This window comes from Anopheles cruzii, chromosome 3 (assembly GCF_943734635.1).
Source record: "Anopheles cruzii chromosome 3, idAnoCruzAS_RS32_06, whole genome shotgun sequence".
NCBI classification, from domain to species: domain Eukaryota; kingdom Metazoa; phylum Arthropoda; class Insecta; order Diptera; family Culicidae; genus Anopheles; species Anopheles cruzii.
Window position 1 is genome coordinate 69,301,036 of NC_069145.1, and position 26,248 is coordinate 69,327,283.

The window sequence follows — 26,248 nt, forward strand, 5'->3', positions numbered from 1 at the left end:
GAAATCTCTCCACGATTGGGCCGTAAATTTCAATGAGCGACACAATTTAACAGCCAACGGCGCGGACGAAATATGAAAGTGGTGCGATTTATTTTCCCCACTAAGGATAACGCCGGGAGAGGAATGCTCCGGCATCCGGAGAGGTAAATTAAATGTAAGTGTTTCTCGGTGGGGCAACATTGCTTGTAAATCAATTACAAATGAATCAACCGTCGGTGGGGCATTAGTCGCGATGAATCGTTGCACTGTTAGTACTTCCTCAATTTGCCCTGTAGCGCCCACTTTTGCCTTTTGATTCGGAAGGAAGCAAATAAAGAAACACATAAGCTCATAAATAAAGTCGCCCACGTCCGTCCCGCCGGTGAGGTGAAATGGAAACTAAAGAGAACCAACATCGGCTATAATATTTCACACTAAAGCGGCTTCATCTGCAAAATAATTCAAATTCAAAGTTTCTACAGCTCTTAGCAAATAAAAACGGGGGCCACTAATAGGCCCCTTTGTACTACGCAAACACAAACAAGGATTTTTGTAAAAGAGAAAATAAAATATTTATTTTTTTCGCCGAAGAGTAAAGTAATGCTACAACTAACTAACCTTTAACAAAACTACTTTTAACTTATTGCTTCGCCGGCAATAGTAGTTAAAATAAAATAGAAAAGTTCCCTCCCTTAATCGTGTACACTCTAATAACTTTGCTCAGTCAATATTTACAACTATTTCATTTCTCGCTGGACGGAAGAAAGAAGTATGCAAAATACTCTCCCCGTTCGTCGTCGTGTCATTGTCACTAGAAACTGGACCCCGGATCCGTGTCCGTTCTGAATCGGGTGGTTGCGTTCCGGCTTGGTTGGAACGCGCTCCACTTGTACGTGTCCGCTTTTTGCGCTTCGCCTCACGACTGTTTGCCCTGACGAACACTTCCGTTTCTGTCCTTTACCACCACGATGAAGGGGTTTTTTTTCGCTCAACTTGGAAACAAATTTCTCTCTTAACACTGGCACCGTCCTCGCTGGCACGGTGGCCGGTGCGGGTAGCAGCCAAACTTGTGTAATCGTCAAACTGTTGCAGTGCGAAAAGTGTTGGCATTGAGAAAAGACGAAAGCTGAGCACCATATTTATGCTCAATCACACTTTTGCGCAATTGTGTTGTGTCTTTCGTAGTTTTTTTTTCTCTCTCTCTCTCTCTACTCAATCCCGTTCCTACAATGTTCGCACAATGTTGGCCATCGTCAACGCGCGCACTGTGAAGCTGATTTCTCTACTTTTTGCGCTTTCCACCCGGGAGGGCAGGTTCAGTCTCGCAAATGGCACCCGTGCACAGGCACCCGCGCTTTCAGGCGCTTACGCTACGGCTGGTGGTACTCGTGCCTGACCCGGGAGCGAAGGCCAATGCCTTCACAAGGGAGAGTAATTAATTTGCAGTTGAAAACTAGCTTAAATTAAGAATCCTAATCCATTCTTGAGAATGTTTGCTGCACAATTTTCGCTCCCTGCTTGAGCTTTCCGGGAAAGATATTGAATTCCGGACGGAAGCTGTGTGTCCTTTCCGTTGATGTAATTCGCAAGATGATTGAACGAGCATCCAGGTTTAAATCAAAATGATCTGTTGTGGCCTTATCGCTAGTTGTATCCTACCTACAGTTCTTATGCTACTCCGATTCCACTCAACCTTTTCGAACAGAGCAATTTTTTGTATTCTTTGTTGTTTTTCCGTAACAATCGTCTTACGCTTATGTACATCGCGGGGCATTACATACATACTTAACGATAAAGTTACCATTACTCCTTCCGTCCTTTATGTCCTCAAACGCAGTGCTTCGAGGGCTGAACACTTGCACCCGGGATCCGAGAGGTTACTAAATACGCGACACTGTCAACCGATGCCGAGCTCGGAATCGAAATGGAACCAAGCAACTAAATTGACACGCGACATGAACGAATCGCTTCCGCTTTAAAGGCTCCTATAAAATTCGTGGACCCTTTCGATGCACGCCGTTCGAAGCGCAGGGCGTGTTGTGCCCGCATTCGCTTCCTGAGCAGCAGCTTGTTCCCCGGGGGAGGAAGACTTGGCACGAAGCGAAACAATGGCACTGCCGGGACGTACACCAACGAACGTGGTGCAGAAATAATTGAATCATTCGGACGCCTTTCGTGCTCAACTAACTTAAGAGCAATTGTGCGTGGGGACAGAATGGTTGCTAATTCTAAACTTCGCTCAAAAGCAGAGGAATTGTGCCTCTGTCTCACTCTCTCTATCTTACTCTCTCTTTTCGACAGTATCTAACGGGATACGAGTTTCGCGCGCAAACGAATCGAACACGGAAAAAGAACTATTGGCAGGAGTCCCTACTGTAAGCTAATGGCACGTTCGGTTCTTGATCCTCGGTTCGTGCGCTCGTCCTCGTTTCACGCACCACAACACCGCAGCCGTCCAATGTAGCGACCAATGGCCAGCACACTTACTGCTATTCGCGTCTTACTCGATACTCACTAAACTAAACTCAAATTGGACGATTTCGATGCTTTCGCATGTTGTTTTTTTTTTTCATTTGAGCACTCTCCGAAGGAATCAAATTCTTCGCGATCCAGATTATGTGTACTTAAAAATTGTTCTCAGCTGCGCTCCCCGCCATGGTCATTATGATAAACGCTATATATACAATCACAGATTCCAGCCGCTGCATCGTGCAAACCTACCTGTGTCCACCTGTCCGGAAGAACAAAGAAGTAGAATTAGTACCACGGAGGATAAGGGCGTTGTTTAACATATTGATGGCGATTTATCGACGCCTAATGTACGCACCATCTGTTGCAAGGAGTTGGGTTTTGAGATCAACCATAATCCACTTCCAAGCTCCTCTCGCTCTCTGCCCGACACCGGGGTGGCAATTTTAAACGAATAATTTGAAGCAAAGCATGCTTCGATTGTGGTGCGGCACGGCTGATGGTTCGTTGTTTGCGCGTTCTGTTTCGTGTTTCTCGATTGATGGCTTTCATTCATGGTGTCCCGGCTCCTGGTTGTGCTCTCCTTGCCGCTTTTTATGGTTCTGTTGCGTCGCTTTTCCCGTTGAGTGATTTCTGTTGCCGTTGCTCGTTTGTTTTGTCCGTTTGCGGTTTGCTTTCGCTTCCGTGCACTGCCTACACCACGATCTCGTGGATGACGCGACGGTTGCGTGAGTTCGGTGTGGAGTAGCCACTCTCCATGGCCAGCGCGTCATCGTAGCTCATCGACAGATGTTGATTCTGCACGGGGGACTTGGCCTCCTCCTGCTCCATGTACGGATCCGGAAGTCCGCTCACATCGTGGTACGGTGATTCGGCAACAAAGTCTGTCGAAAAAACGGGGAAGCCACACACACAGAGAGAGAGATGGAGAATTGAAGTAAAAATCGGATTAAACCCCGGAACGGGTGCTGCTGATATGCCGCAAGTGGGCTTCACAAACTTACCCATGTGCTGGTCCAACCGCTTCTTCGGCTTGTGGACGGACGCGTACGGATCGCTGCAGTAGTCCTGGCGCGACGGGTTCTGGCTGTTTCGCATGTTGTGGTGATAGTCGTCGCCACCGTGCTGGCTGCTGCTTCCGGCCGTCGGCATCAGGTGCGGGTACGGGGCATAATCGTCGACCGCGCCGTAGCCACCGTGGGTCATCGGGTCGTAGCCGTAGTTGGGCTGCATCTGTTGCTCCATGTAGTTGTGCTGCGGGATCAGATTGGCCGAGTTCGAGGCAGCGGCCGACATCTTCAGCTGCCAGATTGAGTCCTGTGAGTTTACGCTGCCACCGTTGTTCGAGTTCGAGTACGAGTTCTCTACGTAGCCCATGTTGGACCCTGCGTCGAAACGAAACGAAACGAAACAATCGTAAAACGTTAGCGTAAGTGAGATGAGGCCGCGTTCGGCGGCAAAAAGTTTCATTATTCAAATGTTGTACAGGCCAATCTGCTAAAAGCGATCAATATGCCTGTAGATTCCGCCAACGAGACATATTGAACCGGAAATACTCTCCGCTACGACAAACGGTAGCCCATTGTTGTGATATGTAACCTCGAAGGTTATTGATGAGCTCAAATCCGCGCTCCAAGGTTATTGATGCGTCCAAATCTGTACTTTGTCAATGTGTCCATAAATTAGCAGCCATCTATTTGCTGTACCGCGGAAACAGAGATAGCTGCAAGCCGATTGAGACTAGCACAATAATCGCGCTGTTTCATCCTCCGATAATAGGACGCCAAGGCACCGGGGCGGATAGGATTAAATGAGCATCAATAAACGATGTTCTCAGCAAGCGGACACCGGATACAGCTAGCAAAGATATTGGTGGATACTAGCGAATTGGGTTACCACTTACAATCATTCTGGGGCACTTGCGGAATCATGGCGTTCTGCTGATGGTAACCGTACGTCTGCTGGGTCGCGTACAGTGCCGTATTCGGGTCCATCGCCAGGTCCATCGAGTGTTCCAGTGCCTTGTTCTCGAGACTGCTGGCCGAGTAGTAGGGTGGCGGTGCCTGGTTTTGTTGCGCCACAATCGACGGGTGAATCGAGTCGATATCGTACTCCTTCGATTTGGCCGCCGACTCCTTCAGCTGGTTGCGGCGTTTGCAACGGCAGAACATCACCAGTAGCACCGCACAAAGGGCGGCCACAATCGACGATACGACGATGGCGATCAGTGTTGGCAACTCCACGAACGATGCTTCCTGAATGAGCGATGGTCCAACTGCGAAACAAGGAAAAGGAATGTTATTAAAAGTGAATCCAAAGGCAGCCGTTTTCCGACCGGAAACACTTACTGTCTGCCTCGAGGTAGTCCCCACAGTACTCGTGATTGATCTTCAGGCACAGCTTCACCCGCACGCGCGGGTTCAGCTCATCTTCGATGGGCAGCGGAATGTCGTCGAGAGTGTTACCGCCCAGCGAGCGGCCATTGTTGCGCCGGTTGGCCACAAAGTGTTTGATCTCCGTTTCGCGGTACGTCGGCTCGTGGCCGTTCACCTGCAGGTCAATCTTCTCGATGATGTGCCAAGCGGCCATCGGTGTGTCACCGTACAGGACCGACTCGACGATCGCCACCATCGACAGACAGGTCGGTGCCACGTTCAGGGCGAGTACTTTCGTCTCCGGATCGAACGCCGCATTCAGCGGGAGCGGCACCTTCTCCACCTTCGACGTGGCCGTCACCTCGTTCGAGTGCTCCGAGACGCCCTTCGTGTTGAGGGCCTTCACCTTGAACACGTAGCTCTGGTGGTGATCGAGCGGGCTGATCGTGCACGGTACCTCCCGCTGGCAGTCGAATTCCATCCACTCGGCCCCACTGGCCGACACCGCTGCGCACTCCTCCGTCATGAGGCTCTCGTTGGGGATCACAATCTTGCGGTAGGACACAAAATACTTGGTGTTTGCGAGCCCTCCGTCAAAGCCAGGGTTCCACGACAGGACGACGTAGTTCGGCCCGAGTTCGATCGCCTTCAGTTTGGTAGGTTTCTCCGGCGGGCCCTTCGGTTGCAACCGAATCGGTACCTGGATGTTGTTCAGAGGGTTCGACACCCGGCAGTGATACTCGCCGTAGTCCTGGTGGCGCACGTTACCAATCTTCAGCACGCTCGTGTACACGTCGTTCCCGTCCGCGGTGGTAACGATCTCGTAGTGGCTCCCGGCACCGTTACTGCCCGCGCTCAGCAGGCTCGTGCCGAACTGCCACATAAACTCCGGCTTCGGGTACGACTGCACCTTGCACAGGACCTCCGCCGTCTCCTTGATGTCGTTCGCCACCTTGTTGTACTGGTGCAGCACGATCGGCTCGTGCTCGATCTTCAGCTGCATCGTCGAGTTCGCCCGGTTCACCTCGTTCTCGTACAGACAAGTGTACTGGCCGCGATCGGTCGAAATGAGGTCGTTACCGTTCGGGCGCGCCTTGCCCGCGAACTTGAGCGTACTCTGCACCGACACCATCCCGTTCGGTCCGCGGTCCACGTTCGTCTTCACCTCGAAGCGGTGCAGCTCGGGCGTCAGCTCCACGTCATCCTTCAGCCACGTGACGGACGGTTCCGGTTTGCCCTTCGCACTGCACGTCACGAAGAACTCCACCTCGCCGGCCCGCTTGATCATGTTCGACTGCAGCTTGGCCAGGAACTGCGGGGGCTGGTGGATCTCCAGCGTTGCGCTCGCCATCCCACCGTTACCGAGCTCGTTGCTAGCGTGACAGTGGTACTTGCCCTCGCTCGACAGGCCCGCCTTCGGGATCAGGTACTGGGCACCCTGCGCAATCACCGTGGTCGAGATCTCACCACCGACGTCCCGGTACCAGCGGTACTGCGGGTCCGGGTAGCCCGGTGGGTCCGCCTTGCACATCAAGCTCACACTGTTGCCCACGTGGACGACCGGTTTCTCCGGCGTAATGACAGCCTTGCCCGGCCGGTGGCGGACCAGTAGCGCGACCGACGCGTTACCCTCGCGCTCCAGTGTCTTCCCACCGAACGGTTTCATCATGTTAATGCCCCGGCACACGTACGTGCCCGCGTCCTCCGCCCGGACGTCTCGCAACACGAGCGTGTCACCGTTGCGCCGGAAGTCGATGTCGCCCTCCTTCAGCCACTCGATCGTCACCGGCGGCGGGTTGGACGTCACGTTGCACTTGATGTGCACCGTTTCCTTCTCCTCCGCAGTTTTTGCCTTCGTTTCGATCTGCACGATCGGTGGGTACAGGACGTTGAGCGTGATTTCCTGTTCACCCACCTTGCCCAGCCCGTTGTCGGCCGAGCAGGTGTAGCGGCCCGCGTCCTGCAGCGACACCCGGTGGATGGTGTGGGTCGGGTGCGACGAGATGAAACGCCCATTGCGCGTCCACTTGACCGTTTCCGGTTTCGGCTTGGCGTCGATGTTGCACTCCAGCTTGGCCGTCTGGTCGCGCTCCACGCTCAGTGGGTTCTCTGGGCCAATCTCCACCCGGGGGTAGTCTGCAAAACACAGAGACACACAAATTCGTTAATTATTTGAAGCAGATTCACGAACCAGATAAAGAATGAATAAAATAAATTGAATAGAGAAAAAACGAACAAGGAGCAAACCGTTCTCGAAGACCGAAGCCACGAACCAGATACTCGTTGGCGGTCCCCGATTGATAGCAACAGTTGGCCAGTTGTCTAAAACTTTTCCCGGCGCCCACAGCACCGCCACCACCAACACACCGAATCTCGGTGTCCGAAATTGGAAAATAAATTCATCATATCATATGGTGAACGTCGGAGAGTGGCCGCAGCCCTTCTGAGGGCCCGGGGAGGGAATATAACACAGGGAGAGGTGAGCCAGTCCGACCGACAACTGGAGAGCTACCGTAGCCTCCGGGGGGACCAGCCTTTTTCGAACTGCCGCCGGTTTCGAGTTTCTTTCGGCCGCCGGTCTCCGGGAGAACCGGGAAGTGGAGTGTGAAAAACGGTCGAGAAGTCGACAACGAACCCGGTCCTGCTGCTGCTCGTGAGTGGCGGTTGCAGATCATTAGATATTGTTATTTAATCTCCGTGTTCTCCGGTGGCCACCACAAACGACATAGAAGTGAATAAAAAATCAATTCAATTTTTTGTTCTGGCCGCCCTACACCGATGGGGCTTCCGAGGGCGAAGGTATAGTTTTTAAAAGCATACACGTACCACTCGCACTTCACGCCGCGAGCGTCTTATTGGAGAAATGCGATCACCTGCTTACCGGCAGCACCTTTCGATAATGATGGAGCGGCCGCAGATGGCGCTTCATCGTTCGCCTATCTGTCACTATCATTCACGCTGTGTGCTACCCGCCGCGGTGCCGGACAGGAGATGGCGCGGCAAAATCTGACAATAGTGTGCCACTTTCGAAGGCGCATACAATCCTTCTCCGCTCACCTTTTCCTTTTTTTGTTGCTTATCAGCATGATGTTGCTGCTGCTGCTGCTGGTGAAGTTTCTGCAACTGCGACATTGTGTGACGGCGAGCGAAAAACGTCCCGAGAACCCGAGCACACCCCGCCACCCGGGCCCGGGGGGTCCCGCGACTCCTGTAGCACACCTGTAGCCTTCGTGGTGCTCATGACCAAAGCTGTCCCCATTTTTTTTTCTTATTCCTTCTACTTAAGAGGGGCGTGCAGCGAAAGCGGCAGCATTTCGAAATGATAATGAACATCTGCCGCGAGAGGCCGGGGCGCCGGACCCGGTTTTTCAAGTCCCGGACCCGGCAGCCGGAGGCAACGCGGAAAATAATAAGCAAAAAATGCACCACCGGCAAGAAGAAGCAGCGTGGGTCCGTTTGCCCCGGGGATGGCGAGCGAGGCAGCGATATAAAGTTGAAGACAAACTCGGCGATCCCCCTTGGGCTGCTGCCACATCGTCACCGTGACGACGCACAGCGGTCAATCGGAGCATCGTCGTCGGGTCCGGTTCTCGCTCGGCCCATCGGCAACGCGGCCAGCATGAATTTTAAATTAACCTTTCATTCCGAGGGACGACCCCACGCTGGACGACCGTCTCCGTGGGCTACGGAGCCGTAGTGACGCAGAGACACACAACGCACCGATGACGATGACGTTGGCTGCTCAGGGCTCCGTAGAGTTTCGAGCATTTTCGAAGGAGCCACCGAAGGAGAACACGGCGCGCGCTTTCTCCATTCAATCGCCGCCCGCGGGAGGCCACCACCTGGGCCCACTGCCGTTTCCAGAACGCAATCGAAGTTCCGAATAATCCGTTTCCGTATAATTAATTGAAATCAATGAAGATCGGATTTCCTCATTAAAATGGAAGAAAGAAAAGGGTTCTCGGGCGCTAGGTTCGTCGGGCGCGGCTCCTTATAAGCCGTGACCGTGGCTTCGGGAGGGACAGTGCGGCCGAGAGATCCGCTTACAATTAGTGCCACTACCACCACACCGAGGCCGATTAAGATTAAGATTCTCCTGCCCGAAACTGAATCCACCATAAGCCGACCACAAGCGGGCGGTGAGCGTTCCGGCGCACACCTCAAGGACTTTGATGTGGGGGGGCGCTTAGCGTAAAAAGAAAGTCCGGAACACGGTGCACAGTTATTTCAAATCCTGTCAAACATCGCCATCCACCAAATCGCGGAGTCCTCACCCGCCGACACCGGCTGCGGCTTAGGAACCCCCGAGATTCGGAAGCGAGATGACAGCTGCGAAAAAAGGGCCTCGCCATGGAACGAAGCGCGTAAAGTTGTCAATTCCGGGCGCGGGCGCATCCTTTTGCGAGGTCGGAAGGGCACAACCGACGGGGTTTAAAAGCGCTTTTCAGCGCGCGGCTGGCATGATTTTGCATTTCGACCATTGTTGTGGTGGTTGGAGCGGGACATTTTGGGCGGAAAAAACACATGCTCCCATCATGTTTTGTCCACGATCCTTGACCGTTTGCAACACGTTTGCCGGTGTTTTGTTAGCTGCCAATGCGTCACGCCACACACACGCTACAGGACATCATGTAACGCACTGTCGATGGTTGTTACACCACGACCACCGTGTGGTTCTGAAACCATCATGGTGTGCCTTGAACGAATGACATCTGGTTGTGCTAATAAATCAATAAAATTTCCACACAAAATAAACAAACACAAAAACATGGGCCGGATGGACCTCAGCTTCGTCAAATCTCGGCTTGAAACTCAAGACGCGCTGCTCGAGGTCAATAAAACACGGCGTAGCAGCAGCTGGTACATGCACACACGCGGCCACCACACCTTTCGCCCCGGGCAATTAACGATCACACAGGTTCCCGTTTTCGTCGTTTCTGATTGTCCTTTTCGCTGTGGTCCTTCAAAGCCACAAAGGTCTCTGCCAAAAACGGCACCTGTTGCCGCGCAACCAGTTGCAAGTTCTTCGTCGTAATGTGTCGTTATTTTCTTTTCCCAATCATCGGCTTGGTGGCCAGCGCCCAACAGCAGCTTGCGGCCAGGGTGATCAAATTACTCTGTGTGCCGTCTCTTATCGAGTTCGGCTTGCGTCTTGAGAAGCGTTTGCCTGAAAGGGTTTCATCAGCAGGCAGGCGCGATCAGCGAGAGGTAAACCCATCGGCAGGTGATCGGCCCTAAAAGACAGCCAGCCAGCTGCCCGCGGTCGTCGACTTTTTTATGATCCTTTTCGGCGAGGCATCATTCCTCCGTGAGTTCGCGGCTTGCATCATAAATATCAAGCCCCGCGTTCTGTTTCGTGTGTCCTGTGGTAAGGAGCGATTTAGAATGACTACAGTACAGGACCAATTACTCTTGGCCACAGTGCAGACAGCTGCCCGCCAGTCGACTTGATAAACCCAGGGCAGGAGATCCCCCTTCGAAATCGCCGGTGCGATATAAAAGCTTTAAATCTATCCACAGTGCGACCGCGCTTCCCGAAGAAGCACTCGAAACAGGACTAAGTAGCTCGCCAGGCGCAAGTGCCGCGGAAGTAAAAGTTTAGGGATTGTTTTTTTTGGAGGGTTCGCCTCGTCGGTAGCCGCTTCCATCAGGCTCGGAACACCGTTCGTTACACTTTTCCGCCAACTCCTTTCGGCGGCGTTGTAGAAACATCGATTCGCAATCGTCGCGCGGCCAAGCTAAGCTCCGTCGTCGAACCAATCCGGCTGGCTGGCTGGCGGCAGGAAAAACACTTTCCCATCCGCGGGATACGGGCCGGGGACTGAGCTCTGGGCGGCATCACCCCTTCAACCGATCTGCAGGAACTGAAGTGCAGAGTGTATTATTCTTAGCGACTTTCTCTCGTTCTCGCCGCTCTGCCGTGTGTTTTGGTGGCATGAATTTTATAACTTTCGCAAAGAACACACCGACGAAGGATGTGCCGGCCAACTGGGGTAAAAAAAAATGACGACGAGTACGGCACAGAATAAAACTTTCTCCCGCGCGCGGAGGCAAAAGAAAACCCGGGGCCCGGGAAAAGAAGCTTCAACAATCTTCGCGAGAGGACTTCTGCGCTTATCCTTCTAACCTAATCGCAGCAGCGCGCGTTCGTAGTCCGCGCGACCGCAGCAGCGTACTGATAAAAACTTTGTTCTTCGCCCGTTTCCGGTCCAAGGACCCCGCCGGCGGCGTCGGCGAGACGGCGATGCGCGCGTAAGAAACGCTTCCAGCTCCAGCTGCAGCTACAACGCGGCCATAGTTGCGCTATTCGGTTTCTTCTGTAAGTGTGTGTAATTGTAGGTGTGCTCTGTCCTCTTGCGCTTGGAGTGGAAAAATATTTAAAACTAACTAGCGGATGGAAAATGGGGGAAATGGGTGAAAATGGGGCCAAAAAAACTAGGTAAATTCCCTGCAGCGCGCTCTCAACGCGGTCCTCTGCCGCGGAAAGCCAGCGGCAGCGGACTGCAGGGCGCGCTCACAATGGGTGGGGTGGTCACGAGGACGAGGACATCAATTTCTGCACCCGCGTTTTGCTAGCGGCCACCAGCACAAACCGGCGCACGGGCGCGGGCTCTCGCTCCTCGAAAGGTTGTCAAAAATCTTGAACAGGCCATTCATTTTTACCGCAGCCGCTCCACCCCGGGCGGCAAGGACATCCCTACCATCCGCCGTCCGTGGTCTCCGCCGTGCATTGTTGTCGCTCGCCGGCTTGCGCCCGTGACCGTCTGTCGTCTCGTTAGCGTCGTTTGTTTGCGGTCGACAGTCGAATGTGAGAAAAACACGGCGGCCAACGTCACGGCGCCGCACTTCCGGTCCCCGCACGTTTGTTGACCGCGACCGTCCCATCCGCCCGTGCAAAGACAAAATGCTCGAAAACGTCGGCGCGCCTATAGACGACCCTTTGGCCGGGGAGGAATGTTGAACCAATAAATTTCCATCGAGCCTCGCCCCGGTACACTAACGAGGTAAACATTTTATTGTAAAACCGGAACCCGGTTTTTCTGGGGTCGCCATGGTCGCCACCCGCTAGTGCTAGTGGGGCACAGGCCAAGTCACCGGACGCTGGCCAGCCCCCGAGTAGTGCCACCAGCGTGATTGGGTTGCTTTTTTTTCGCCCAGCCCTAGAATGCGCTGCACAAAATTAAACTATTAAGGACATTACTGGCGGCCCGCTGCTCGCTGCCATTACTGTGGTCGCAACGTCCGGCATGTCCGCCTTGTTCGCAGGGCGGGCCGTCCGTCGGGATACCGGGGAATGCATTGCTACTGGACGGTCGGTATGCCTCGGGGCATAGTCTCTCTGGCAATTCAAGCATTCCGAAACGAAAGTTCTTCGGGAAGAAAGTTCTCATAAATTACTACGGGATGTCTTAAGATAATGTTATAACGATGGTCTCCGGGACATCTTCTCAGGTCTGAGTTTTGGAACACACCACCCAAAAGAGAAGTTGGTTGAAGTTGAATTTCGAGTTGAAACTCTAGAAGGACCCGAAGGTCTCAATATAGGATACGGAACATGATTGCACAAGGGGGCCTCAGATTTATTTCCAAAGTCCTTAAAATTACCAAGCCAAGTGTATACTCTTTATTGAATTCAATAATTCGCCGAATGGTCTTTGGTCCTCGATTTTGTATCTTCACTCTTCAATCAATCCAAACTGTCTTCCTGGGACTATTTAAAAAACTGTGCCATCGGCGTAAAACAGAACTACTCAAGTGATGATGTTGGAAAGCACTTCACTTCACTCTATTACATTGTTAGTCAATTTCCGTGTATTAATCATTCCCTCGTAACCTACCCCGGAGAAACACTCTCTCTCTTGTACAGTTGGTCCTAGCATTTATCGTGAAATAGAAAAACCTATCCTGGGCACTTCCTCTCGGAAGACATTCCCCGTATGGCGAAACGCACGCCAACCTCACGATCGACCAACACTACACCGCCGTCCGGTGTGGAACGCATTTTTGCCGACGTTCTCTCTCCCCCCCCGGGGGACGGCCACCACGCGATGCGGTCAGCCAGGAAGGAAGTTTCGAAATAGTTTCGAAGTTTTAGCGCACAGAGAGCAAAAAAACAACAAGCAGCTGAAAGAAGTTGTAATGCTATGTCGCTTCATTCTTGCGCCAAACCGATGGACCCCTAGGGCGATGGCTTTTATCGCAGCACCGAGCGTATCTCCCTTTGGCCCCGATCGCACTCCACACCCGTCCTAGACCCGGCACAGACGTCCCTGGACCCTGGTCCCTGGTAGTTGCCCACTTCCGACGATGCCGATCTCGCCCGTGTGTCCAGGGTGCTTTATTTATGGAGTGGCAAATGGCAAACTGGCCAGAGCCCTGGGGCCGCCGAAGGAGAAAGAATCGGAGAATCGGCCACCATCGGCCATCAGGTTGCATCGGGGGTGCATTGGGGCTGGGTGGGGCCCACAGTTACACCACACAGTTAGAGATCAAGATTTGGCCAAGACGCGGTGGCGGCCGCGGCGGCGGTGTTCTGACAGTCGGCCGGGAGTCTCGGGGTTTTTTTTCTCTTGCTTCGTTCGTCGTGCCGACGCACTGCACCTGCACCTGCGGTGGAAGTTGTTGAAATAATTTACATCCACCCTCGCGTCTCGCTGACTGCCGACCGAATCTACCGACCTAAATCCTGATGGTGGCCGGTACAAGACAGGCAATAAATGAACCTCACCTCACCGACACTCACCGCAGGCAGAACCATAAAAAAGCGAACGGCAAGCTTGGGGTCTTTCCAGAAGTGCATCGACGACCGGGCAGAAATGCGGCTTCCAAGTTTCCGGACGTCTCAGCATTGGGCCAAGTCCTGACATTTCTAAAGCACTTTTTGAACCACCCCAAGCTGAGCTACGTAATGTCGAGCAATACATAAATTAGGCTCCAACTCTACCGATCTCCCGGGCCGAAGCCAGTTGCCATTTCTGGCCGCCGATTGCGGCATTTTCTTTCGCTCTCTCTCTCTGTTTCTCTTCTCGTCCTCCCAAAAGCTCTCCGTTTTGTGCCTTTCTTTTTGGTTTGGCGCAAGAAGGTGCGCTGCAGGCCAAGTTCTGTCGTTAGCGCTTACAACGGACCCGCGCTCCAAAAGAAGTAACGCAGAGGTGGGCACGGTGTGTATCGATAAATTATCTTTATCTCTACCATCCGCCGGGGCGCTGCGTCGGTTGCCCCGGTGGAGTTCCCTCCCGGGGGTGAGTCGTGGCCGGGAGCTGGTACAATTAATTTAGCACAACATGCGAACACGTTTTGCGCTCTGAGCGCGCGCGAGGACCGTTTCCGATGGGTTCCGCGCGCGAAACGAGTCTATTTGTGATCGGAACAGAGCGGGGCAACGAGTCGGCGGCCCGCTGACGCTAATGTGTGCCTAATGTTTCCTCCTTCGCCATCGAATTTCACCAGCATTAGTACTCCCGAGAACTCCAGAAAGAGAGAAGCCACTTCGCACTTCGCGGCCACGCGGTGGCGCCGATTGCGATCATAATTCCAACGTTCGAGAAACAACACCGTGTGACGTAGTAGCAGAGGGACGACTCCCATGGGCCGATGCCACACGAAGATTAATTGCCGGCAGGTTGCCACTAACGGAAAAAGGCCATCACACCACGTGACGCGGCGGCGACTGCCGGAACTGGTAACCTCCAGCAAAAGAAAAAACAAAATCTACAATTCAACCAGCAGCATAATTTATACCCCGATGCGGGCAAATTTTTCACTGTCTTTAAACTATTTTCCCACCCGTGGCCCCGTCGGATCCCCGTCCGTTGGTCACTGCCGCGGCTGCCTGGTTCGGTGGAAACACGATCCTAGAGATACGCGCCTCGCCCCGGAAGTCTGCGGTCCTCTACGGGCCGAAGCTCGGCTCCAAGGGCTCCTGCGGCCACTATCCATGTCCTTGCGGGCACCACCCGTGGAGTGTGGGTGTTACCACCGGGCGCGCAAAGGCAAATTAAATGAGCAACATATTTTACGACACTGACGCAACGGTTCGCACCCGACCGCCAGAACTCCTTGGGCTTCCTCTCAACTGCTTCCCTGCTTTAGCAAGGCCCGCTGCTGCTGGCCACCGGTAGGCGAAGCGTAATACCGAGCAAGGCAAGAAAGAACTGCAAAAATGTCACCTTTTATCACCAGCTTATCACACGTTAAAAGCGTGTCTATAATTCACTCAACAAGCACGTCGACGGAGAGACAGCACAACTCTTTCCGTTCTCGGTCCTGGGTGAACGCTTTGGATGGATAAGTAGTTCACGGTTCGCGCCACCGTTGACGTCGTCCACTGAACGAGGGACCGATCAAGATACGGTTCTTTAAATACATTATATCATTCTGTAGGCGTCTTACAACAGCGAAAGACACGGACAAGGTCTGGATGTCGTGTAGAAGTTTGCTGCCAATCGGTTCAGTAGTTTCCAATTCTACTTCGCAGAAAAACAGTCCAATCCGGGACGCGCGTCTGCAATCCAAAACGATCCACAAATCTTCCCAGCGGACATTATCCAGAGTGGTCCGCAGATTCCAGACTCATCATCTGCTCTGAAACGAGCTGCCATTGCGCGGCTACGATTGTGCTCATAATCGTCCGAAATTACACTTAATCATGTCCTTTCGTTTTTTTGTGTCGCTCCCCATTCTTCATCCCAAGAACTTCCCGAGTACCGGTTGCGCTGGCCCCTGGATTGGCTTGTAAAATTGCACATTAATTGACACTTGATTAACGTTTACGACTGTAACGGTTACAGCAGTCGGATTGGCGTGGATAGGACGCCGTAGGTGCGTAGGTCGGTTCCTTTGGGACTCCATTCCACTGAGCTTCCAGGAGACAGTGACAGTCATTTAACCCTCCGTCCGTGGCCGCTGCGGGATCCATTATCCCGCACCGACGTCAACAGCGACGTACAGCCACAGAGCAATCATCATCTACCAAACCAGCGGCTCCAGCGGACCATGTACGACGAAAACTTTAAACAATCATTACTCATCCGTAATGACGGCAAATTGCCGCCATCAAACCCAGCCAGTGGAGTGTGTGCGGTGGCGAGTGAGCCGCCAGAACCCGCCAGAAGCCAAGAAAGCCCGCCGTGAAGAACAAGAACTCTTTTCGTCAAATTTGGGCAAAGCGAAAAAAATAACCCAAACGATAGGTTGCTTCTTGGCCCCTCTGAGGGGTGATTGCCGCTGCTGCTGCTCTGTCGTGGCGTGGATGTAAACGCCATTGACGCCATCCCTAGCTTCCGGAGCGCGCCGCACCATATTCTCTGGCCGTTGTGTCACGACGAATGTTGACTCTTTCGAGTCCCGCGGTAGAGGGTATTATTTAAACACTGACGATGATGCTTGCCGCGGCTATTCCCGCGTAAGCCGGTGCGTGACACAACGTGCAGGCAGGGGAACCGAACGGGAGCCGTTGTTGAGCCCTTACCGTAAAGATTAAATGACTCACGCACTCTGGCGTGGCGGCCTACGCACAACAAATCGCAGCCACGCAACGCTTAAGAGACTCCGGCGCGCTGCGGAAGACCTTTAAAACCATTAATCTGCCACCGGAACCCGGGCCGGAGAATGCTGTGTAATGCGCCCACACACACACTAGTGCGTGCGTCGAAAAACTCCACAAAATGTCACGTCACTGGCAGCTGCCAAATTCCGGCGACTGGCGTATGATTTTTCATCTCCAGCAATCACCGACACCCGACATTTGCTACCAAAGCGATCGCCGGCAGCAGGCGACCGCAGCGCGCCGGAGCACGATTTAATCACCGACGCTGCCGCCGCCGGACCACACCCTGGGTGGATTTTGTCCTTGGGCTGCGCGAAGGGGGCCAGGCCACTGTCGAGAAGTGGCCGCCAACTGGGGCTGAAAAGGAACACGGTGACACAGCGCGCCCACAAATGAGTCACTCCTCCTTCGTCCGCGCCCCCCTCGCAGGACTATTCCGATCACCGAAAGCGAGCGTCCCATAAGCTCCGCCGAACCACTTCGTCTCGTTCCCGGGATTCGTGATGTCGCATACATCTCGTCGTACGTGCCGCCCGTCGCTGCCCGGTCGGAGTGGAACGGAAAAATAGGAAAACGGTGTTCCGATTGCAGCCGCGACAGCCACTAGAGCCACAGATTAAAACCCATTCGTCCGAAAGAAAGAAAGAAAAAAAAAACGGGGCTAACCCTAGACCCTCGACATCGTCGTCCCTCCCAAGTCCGACATAAGTTGTCTACGGGTTTTTTTTTTCCTTCTGCCGCCCAATCTCTTGGAGGAGATATCCGCCGGGAGCTGTGGGCTTGTGTGTGTGTGTGTGAGCTGAGTGGGGACAAAAACTCCTCGAAACCCACTGGAACCCGCTGCTGCTGAAGAGAGGATGGTGATCCACGGATTGGAACTCCGGACCACCGGAGAGAAAGCTACGACGACGACGACGATCGGATCGGGGCCGGCCGGCGACGGATCGGTCCGCGAAGAGAAAGTATGAAATCGAAATTAATTTTGAACGGAAGCTTCAAATCCGATTCAAATCCAACTTCCAGCTGCCGCCGCCGCTCTGTAAGAGCTCGACTCCGCATTCGACGCAGTCAGACGAGAGGGTTACGTCCGGCCCGGTGGTGACGCTCCTCGCTGTATTCTCGGTAGAAAGACCCGGGGTGGTGGGCGGCCACCGAAAAGGAACTAGCGAAGCGCTCTCTGTCCAATTACGCGGAAGGTGGCACCGAATAATCAGATTTATTTCCCCGCCACGACGCCGTCGACGCCACGCAGCACTTTAAAAGGCATGGTGCGGACTCAGAACTCACTCACAGGGATGGAGGAGGATGCGTTTTCTTTCGTCCACGAAAGCATAGCGAACGGCGGCATGATGATTGGCAGCTGGGGCGGGTAAGCGCGGCGAGCGCGTTCCAAATCCGGTTTCCTGACAGACTGTCACCGGTTATGAGCTGGAACTCTTGGAAGAACCCCAAACTCTTGGCTTGGCCAGCTCCAGCTCGATCGAACACAATGGAAACCCTCTCCAGAGATATAGAGAGAGAGAGCGATACCAAGAATGGGAAAAGCTGGATGTTCTTTCGGTATTATCGATGACTTAAATCACCGTCTGACAGTCTGGCGTCCGCCGGGTACTTACTGCAAGTGCTGCATCCACCGACGCCTCTCCACTCTGGAGCTCGCTGGATCCTTCAAGAATGATTTGTGGCAATGTCCGTCCGCCCGCCCGTCCGGTAGAGTATGCTCCACTCGGTGGTAGCCAAGCCTTCTTGGGGGCAGGACCACCCCACAAACGCTGATTGAGTCATAATTTATGCCCTCGGTTCCCGGGAATGGCTCCCCAAAAAGGGGTGCGCGCACCGTAGGTGGAGGACAGAAGACAGTGGGACAGATTGATCTTTGAGGCACACCGGCCGCACTTGTTCCCAGCCCGAGCCGAGGATGACGTCTAATTGTCTCCACGTGCCGAGCGCTCGCGTAGGACAAGACAAATGTCTCTGTCCCCAATTTCGATCCCTAATCCTGCCGGTCTTGTCGATGGAACCGATCGGTTCGGGTGTTGAATCACGGACTTCCAGGGAAGCCGGAACCGGGGGGTCGGAACACAGGCGGGGTGTTATAAAAACGGCCCGGTAGATGGGATTAAAAACACAAACAGGCCAAAAACACCAATCCACACACCGATCGGGCTGTGGATGTTCTTTTTTGGCTACTACTCCGCCACTAATCCCAGGTCTCGTTCCCCGCTGCCCGCTTGTAGGAGAGAGTGTGCCCGGGAAAACTTCATTAACTAATCCACTAGACCATGAAGTAAAGCCCCTGGTGGAGGAGCCGGGCAGCGATGGTGGCAACGTTGTTGCTTGTTCTTTTAAAATAACAGACGCCTCTCACAACCCTACAGGATTCGGGCTCTCGGTGCACCGAAAGTGCACCGGATCAGACTAAAGCGAGAAGAAATCATTCAGCTCAACGCACAAACACACACCCAGAATGAGGCTCGTCGTCCCCGGGGCCCAACAAATAAGGATTGGTTCCCTCCGAACATGCGCGCCGTGTGCGTCTGATGAGCTGCCGAGGTCTGGTGGAGTAGGTTTCTGGTCCCCGTCCCGTCGTGCCGGAAGAACCAAATTGATTGCCGAAGATTATAATCAATCCATCTCGCACAGGCTGTCTATCTTGCTCTCTAGCCGATTGCAGCGCGCCCGCAACACCTCGTGCGTCCAAGTCCGAAGACAAATGCCCCGCGCGCTCTTCTCCCGAGAGCGATGCAGGCAAATTGAGAGCTTCACCTCAAGCATCTAATTCCAGGCTTCGGGGTTCACAGACCCTCCCCGAAGTAGGGCGTATTTCCCCGATACTCCGACCGAGACCGAGCGGCCCGCCGGTCGACGGGATTTCAGCGATTTTTCGGCGCATCCACAGAAAGTGCAGCCGGTCGGCCGGCCGGCCGACTCCACTCATCAAGCTGAGGCCGGCAAGGCAAGGCAATATGTCTATGCCGGAACGTCCGGACTCTAAATGTACTCCGGGGAGACCCTTGGCGCGCGCCTGGCGTGCCAACGACACAACGGTCGTTAATCATGATTTGAATGCTGCGCTACCTTCTCTGAGGCCGTCGAGAGCGATTTGTTTGCCAGTTCCGCAGCAGCTCGAAAACCGATAGCAAATCGGGACAGCTCGAACGGGAAACGAGACGACCGACATCCTCTCAAGGCGCTACTACTTTTTGGAGGAATTTATGCGCCCCTGTCAATGAGTGGTTGGTCGCTATTCATTGGAGTTCGCTCCTCAGATGAATGAAGCCTTATCAGCCTGCCTGGTGGTAGTGGTTCCTCCTGTCAAGACGAACCACCGCACACTGTTGTCAAGGCGCTTGCCTTCCCCCGAACGGGCGCCAGGTGGGCGATGATAAAAGTGGCCACAAGATATGCTCTACTGTACCGCGATTCCCGGTTACAGAGGCGAGGCGTGTATGCTGGTGCACCGCCACCAGGGCGCCCCGTCCCTTGGGAGAGATCAAACAGGTCTCGGGCGGACGGGTGGGACACACGCTCCGCTCGGCGGGATGATCCGATGGATTTAATTATAAGCCTTCACCCGGGATCGGCTTCGAGCGAGCGAAGAACCGCGAACCGTGGTGTCTGGAGCCGAGCCGGAGCTCCGGAGCCCTCTCCTTTGACGATCATGATTGATTGTCTCCGCGACCTTCAACCTCCCCACGCTCCCCGGGCGCGCAAAACCCATCATTAGCCGGTTGGGAAGACACGGGATAGAGGCTGGCACCGTTGTGCCATTAGAAGGAGCTATTTATCTGCACAGGGCCGAGTGCCGAAATGAGCCGGCGATGGATTTTCTAATCAAAACCCCTTTCCAGCACGCGCGACGCCACACTGATGACGCCGCTGATGACGATGAGTGTCAGGAAAAAGAGGCCCTCTCACTGATAGGCAGACACGTCGGCAGCCACGGTTTTAAAACATGCCTTGGGACGTGGTGGCCGACGTGAAGGATATTCCCGGAGATGAGCGTGGTTTTGATCAGTCAACTGCAAAAATGGCTTACTCAACGTCGGCGAGATGGCGGCGTCTTCCAGCAGACAAACGGAGCATTAATTAGAAATCACCGGCCAAGGCCAAGGCGTCGCCGCTGCCGAATTTGGCGAACGAATCATCCGACGGGCGTCTCCGGGACGCGCCCACCCGAGGACGCGCGGCACCCAGAATCTAATCCTGGGCCATCGGGGCCCCGGGAGCCAGCCACCTGCCGATGATTATCGTCCAGATTAGGCTCGGCTGGACACCCTTCACTGACGAAGAACTCATCGCTGCCGCTGGTGAAAGAAATCCAATCGCCTTTACACAAAGCCGAGTAATCGTGTTTCGTCCAACGGTCGAAAAAGCCCGACCCGACCGGGCTTAAGTTGTGCCTGGTCTGCGGCATAACGTCTGGTGATAACGGACCAGGCTCTGGTACTTCAATTCCGAGCCTCTCTTGGGGGACCTTCTGCTGGGTTTTTGGGGCCACTCGAAGTACCATCCCGCCAGGTTTGAGGTCCAGTTGGGCTGTTGGGCTCGTAATCGAATTGCATCTTTCACGATTGCTGCGATTGTGTAGCTCTGATCCCAAAAGTGCATCTCTGATGTCACGGCCATCACCACACACACACACTTTCCGGCAGCCACTTGGGGGACTCGAGTTCAGCGAACAATTGCGCGCTGGTGGAGGAGGACATTTTCTCCACCGGAAGCACCAATCGAGAAGCTCGGGGAGTTCAGCGAACGGAACACCGGCGAACCGTGAGGCGATGTCCAACCGAATCATCAACCGTCGTGCGCCATCGACGCACGTTGCCGAAGATACTTGGGAAGAGCCCCAAAACAGAGTGCTCCGCCGGTCTGACGGACAGGACGCTGCCAGGCACACAAGTGCACACTGCGGAGTAAAATGGATCGGCACGGCGGCCAGCGACAAAAAATGCATCGCTCTTGTGACCTGTTGTGAGAAACCCTTCGCGCCAGAACGACGTCGACGTCGTCGTTTCCGGTGCGTTCTTGGCCCAGACGTGGGAACGCTCGAATTAAACGTCTTGTGGAGCGCGCACACATTGTTGAAGGGGCTCACAGCAGAAGACGCCCAGAGTCTGCTCTGAAGGATGGTCTGCGCTCGGTAATGTAAATGGCGCGCCACGCTTTGCGAGTTTTGCAGAGAATCCAAATGAACGGACCGAACCGGCGCGGCGCTGCAGAAGGCGGCTTGATATGCTAAAGTAATGAAGTATCTCGGAATCCAATCGTTAGCAAACTTTATTGCTAACCAAAGGCAAGGATAGCAGAATTCGCTTAGTTTATGATAAAACATCCAGAGCTGAGTCAAATTAAAGTTCCTCTGGAAACTACCTCATTACTTTTAGCTAGCTCTGATAAAACGAGCGATTCAAAACACTCACTTCTAATTGTTGGGGTGGTTGGTTGGTTGGTCACTTCTAATTGTATTTTTGCCAAACTGACGCCAATGTTGACGTGATGACAAATGCTTGACGTGATTCAATGCAAATGCGAGCGACCATTTATGCGTTTTCTTGTCGGACAAACAGTCTCTTCGTGTGACAATTAAAAATCATCGAATATCGATTCAATGGTAATGATTATGAACTTCTAGCCACAGACCACATAGAGTGATTATTTTCTATTTCATTTTTTAACCCACATAATTCTAGTGATTGTCCCTGCACCCTGTTTATGGTCGGAAATCGGAAAATTCTGTCTTCGACGATGACGTTCATTAACTTGTTTGTGGGTTTACCATGACGTTCATTAACTTGTTCGTGGGTTTACCACAAACAAGTTAATGAACATCGGTCGGTTTACCGACTACCATTACATAGTTTCGGTGAATTTATGCTTCTCAAAAGCTTAACGAAGCCCATTTAAACGGAATGGACACGCTTTGAATTTCAACACTCCAAACATTCTCGAAACAAATACTTTTCGAATTATCTCCACAAATTCTTATATGGATTGCATACACATAAACAAAATCCCCAAAAAAAATGGGGGTTTAACTTGATTTCAACAATGAAAATGAACATTATTCGCGTGGTCGAGTGTTTCGTATTGTTAAATAATGTTGTGCGCCTTGTTCTGAGCCTTTGTCTCCAATTATAGCCGCATTTTGGAACACAAAACACATCTTTAGTTCCCTAAATTGTTTAACCAAACGTGCAATTTTTAGTACACAATAGTTTGAAAACGGCAAAGTTCCCTTTCTTTGACAACACAACAACAATGGCCTGTTGACGGCCTAGCGCCGTCGTCCTAATGAGGGCAACGAAATGACGTATTTTTCTTACGAAACTTCTGCAGCTTCAGGGCTTTGCTTTGGCTCTCGCCGGCAAACAGGGCCCCGACCGACTGGGGGCCAAAAAGGCCACGGGGGGACGGGCGAAAGGATTATAACTTCCATCGCGCCCCTGCCTCCCACCGGAAGTGCCATTTAATCACACAAAACGCCAACGGAAGGAAGGATAGCTTTATCGATGGCGGTGCGCACGGGTGTGTGTGTGTGTGTGTGTGGGTGGCACTTTGAGTGCGTAAACACAAAGCGGAAATTGAATGCAAACAGGTAGTAATAGTCACGCTCGAGAGGGCCGCCACCGCTGCCGCCGACGACGACGGTGGAACCAAAGAAAATTGTGCTGACGCAGCCGAGGGTGAGGAAATCGCTCAACCGGCACCAACGGCCCCAGTACCCTGCCCCGCTTGTGAAGACGCAGACAAAGACAAACACCGCACCCACACATGCACCGCCACCCGCACATTAAATTCACCTTAGCACACACACACACACACTCGGCCTGGAGCCTGATCCTCGCGGTCATGACCCGCCCCAGACCGACCCGCGAGGTGGCGGCGTGAGGGAGGAAATAAAATTAAAATGTTAATTTTTATTTTAACGCAAACGAGGTGTTTGCCGAGCGTGAGAATTTTCCTCGCTCATTTCCCAGGCGCCCGCCGCTGCCGTCCCCGCCGTCCCCGAGCCGGGCAAACTTCTGTCACGCTGGGATACGCTCCGCTCTTTTTTTCTTGCTTTACTCTTGGTCTGGCGCTGCGGCGGTGTCCTTTAGGTGAACACACCCCGCCCGTCCGCCCCCTGATGGCCACCCTCTGTCGCACCATGCGCGCACCTTTGTGTGTCTTGGGAGGGTAATTTAGGTTTTCCTTTGCCTTCTCGACGCATCGCGGTGGGGCCGCGGGGGTGGTCATGGGAAACGACGCCACCCGCCGCCACCCCGGGGGCACCCGCGTGCCATAAGAAGCACAAGACGGCGAAGACGGCAAAAAAAAACGGTTCTTCGGAGCCATTTTCCATCATTTTCTTTTAACCGGAATAAAATCTTCGAATCCAGCTGGACGGCGGCGGCGGGGTGTGCGGTGCGGTGGCGGAAACCGCGAAACAATAGACCTTAGAGGGGTCTCGACCTCGGCAGCGGGTTTCGCGGGGGGGCGCGGCGAGGGGCCACAGATTGAATGACGCAGATTAGGTGCCACCAGCACCGTCGCGCGACGAGAGGTAAAATTAATTCACCTTTATTGTTCTAACTGTCGTCCGTCCGACCCCAGTGAGGCCCCCGCCAAGCCCGCCCGCAAGCAGTCCAAGATTTGGGATTTTTATTTTATTATCCACCAAACCGTGTTTTTTTTTGCTGCTGCTTCTGCTGCCGCCATTTTTACTTTCCTTGGATGCCTCAAGAAGCCCCCCGCCGGTCAGGGCAAGTAATTTGGCAGCTCACAATTCTGTTTTAATTCTTCGCCCGCGCCCCCGGTCGTGTGGGAGAACACCGAGAAGATGACATTGGTGTGCGGCCGAAACGAAACGCTGGGAAAACGGGAACTTCTTACCTGCAGGCCCCGCCGACTCGCGCGGCAGAGGGCTAATGATTGAATAATTTATTTGTTTCAATTAACAACGGACCACAAGGCCCGCAGTTGGGTGGAGGAATCTTAAAAGGAAGGACCCCGCAGTCGGAGCCCTGCGCGGACGCGGCTGGGCGAGATAATCGTAACAACCCACAAAAGGTGGGGAGAAGGCCCCCCCGATGCCCCCGTGGGCCGGTGGCTCGGTCCTAAACAGATTCACTTAATCATACAATTATTTTGTGTGCGATTTTTGGCCATCCAAGTTCTTGTTTTGCTGAGGCACCCCCACACCTAATGCATATTCATTTGCGGTGAGAGGGCTTTCATACATTGCCCTTGTCACCCGAGCCCCCGAAGCGGCTAGCGGCTAGCGGCTTTTTGGAGGAGTCCAGTTATGGAGAGGTTCTTGCACTCGCGACTTCTGCAGTTGCAAAACTACTTCATCCTGGAGTTGATGGGGTCTTGAAAATCAGTCTCCAGGGAATACTTCAACGTTGAGTTCTTCACTAAAAGACACTAAAAGTGACGGACGTTACAGGAGCATGACCGCAACCTGATATCTTCAGATGTCAGATTTCAGACTTGAGCTTATATGACGTCCTTGTTTGAATCTGATTGAACTTCCTACGTATTGATAGATATTGTTCATCTTGATGCTTCTTTAGTATTGAGGACACTCCAGTCCCAACTCATACAAATGTGTGATCCGACCAGATTCCTTAGCCCTTTATGAGCCAGACCAGACTTTCCTTTTTTTATATTTATAGACATTTTCATTTATGGACCTAATAACTACACACTTTCCGCCCATTGTGGGATTATTTTGGGGGCAGCATTCAGCCAAACTCGTAGTCCAGAGTAGTCCGTAGTCGTGTAACTTTGACCTCTTAATTCCCCACATATTCCAAAGCCGACCGCAGGCTTATGACGGTGAACGAAGAATTTATGATAATCACACACACCAAAAGAAATCCCATCGCGGACATCTTATTTCTCATTTCGTTGTCGGCCACCGTCGAAAACGGTGGCCCGTGTTTGGGGGGAGGAGGTTAACTCGATCCCTTCCCGGCCGACGGTGACAATTGCCGAGACGTTCGGTAGCCGCTAATCCTTCCTGCTCCCGGTCGACCGGCCGGCCGGCGCGGACCATCGCATCCAGAAGCGCTCCTCTTCCTGCCGATAACAATCGACCCGCGCGACCAGAGAGGAGGCAAATTATAGCCGACGAAGCGCGTTTTCCGACCTCACCTCGACCATTGGCTGACCGTAACGGTGGAAACAACAACAACCACGTCGAGTCGTCGGGTCGGACCGGGAACCCCCGAGCCCCGTAGCTAAGCTGCTTACACATCGCTTTTTATCTAATCTTCCACCAGAACGAATGCCGGATTCGGTGCGCTGCTTCTGCTTCTCGATCCGCAGAGCTACCTCTTGCGGTCCACTGGCGACCCCGGAGAGCGAATTATTACCATTCTCCAACCGCACGTCCGAGAGGCACGGATCCGAGAGGGGCAGGATCTTTGGCATCTATCGGCCCGGCTCGTCCAGGCCATGTCGTGCGTCTGAGGCGCACACGCGGCTTAATTACACACGATTTCTCTCGATTCCTGGCACGAAGTCGAATCGAATTTTGGACGAAAATCAATTTCAGGTCCGCGAGCGCAAGCGCCCCCTGGTGGCAAAGTTTAATCGTTCGTTTAAAATTGTCGAACCGAATCGCACCACCGACGCCACCGGCCGGGCGTGCGTGACCTCGATCGTGTTCTCACCCTCCATTCGGGCGACCCAAAATCTGTGACAGCCCGGAGCCCCGGGGTCGGGGATCGGGGCTCCGAAAATTGCTCCGGCAAATTATCTCGGACCAACCGCGAGAACCATATTAATACGCTCTAATAGTGCCCTCTTCGGAGCTGGGTCTTTGAGAGGCCGACAGGCACATTCCGCCGAGGGTCCCATGTCACGACGAGAACTCGACCCTTTCCAC

General features: G+C 53.5%; 2 protein-coding genes across 2 annotated transcripts; both read right to left on the bottom strand.

Moving 5' to 3' along the window:
* Positions 1 to 532: 532 nt before the first annotated feature.
* LOC128275394 (neogenin-like) lies at positions 533 to 6,507 on the bottom strand. Its single transcript, XM_053013875.1, has 5 exons — positions 4,797 to 6,507; positions 4,352 to 4,723; positions 3,453 to 3,833; positions 2,807 to 3,332; positions 533 to 2,710 (listed from the first exon to the last, which is right to left on the bottom strand). The coding sequence occupies exons 1-4, from the start codon at positions 6,490 to 6,492 to the stop codon at positions 3,142 to 3,144; spliced, it is 2,640 nt and encodes an 879-aa protein (XP_052869835.1). The 5' UTR covers positions 6,493 to 6,507; the 3' UTR covers positions 533 to 2,710; positions 2,807 to 3,141.
* LOC128270870 (kin of IRRE-like protein 3) lies at positions 6,494 to 25,791 on the bottom strand. Its single transcript, XM_053008296.1, has 4 exons — positions 25,612 to 25,791; positions 22,698 to 22,758; positions 6,567 to 6,959; positions 6,494 to 6,525 (listed from the first exon to the last, which is right to left on the bottom strand). The coding sequence occupies exons 1-4, from the start codon at positions 25,789 to 25,791 to the stop codon at positions 6,494 to 6,496; spliced, it is 666 nt and encodes a 221-aa protein (XP_052864256.1).
* Between the last annotated feature and the right edge of the window lie 457 nt (positions 25,792 to 26,248).

What these genes read in the sequence shown, in the direction of transcription:
- LOC128270870 (XM_053008296.1), bottom strand. Translation starts at nt 25,791, where the DNA reads ATGCCAAAGATCCTGCCCCTCTCGGATCCGTGCCTCTCGGACGTGCGG. An exon ending in GATTAGATAAAAAGCGATGT is followed by an intron (nt 22,759 to 25,611) that starts GTAAGCAGCTTA and finishes TTTGGCCCCCAG; the next exon opens with TCGGTCGGGGCCCTGTTTGC. An exon ending in CCTGAAGCTGCAGAAGTTTC is followed by an intron (nt 6,960 to 22,697) that starts GTAAGAAAAATA and finishes TGTGTTTTGCAG; the next exon opens with ACTACCCCCGGGTGGAGATT.
- LOC128275394 (XM_053013875.1), bottom strand. Translation starts at nt 6,492, where the DNA reads ATGATGAAACCGTTCGGTGGGAAGACACTGGAGCGCGAGGGTAACGCG. An exon ending in GGACTACCTCGAGGCAGACA is followed by an intron (nt 4,724 to 4,796) that starts GTAAGTGTTTCC and finishes CTTGTTTCGCAG; the next exon opens with TTGGACCATCGCTCATTCAG. An exon ending in GCAAGTGCCCCAGAATGATT is followed by an intron (nt 3,834 to 4,351) that starts GTAAGTGGTAAC and finishes GTTTCGACGCAG; the next exon opens with GGTCCAACATGGGCTACGTA.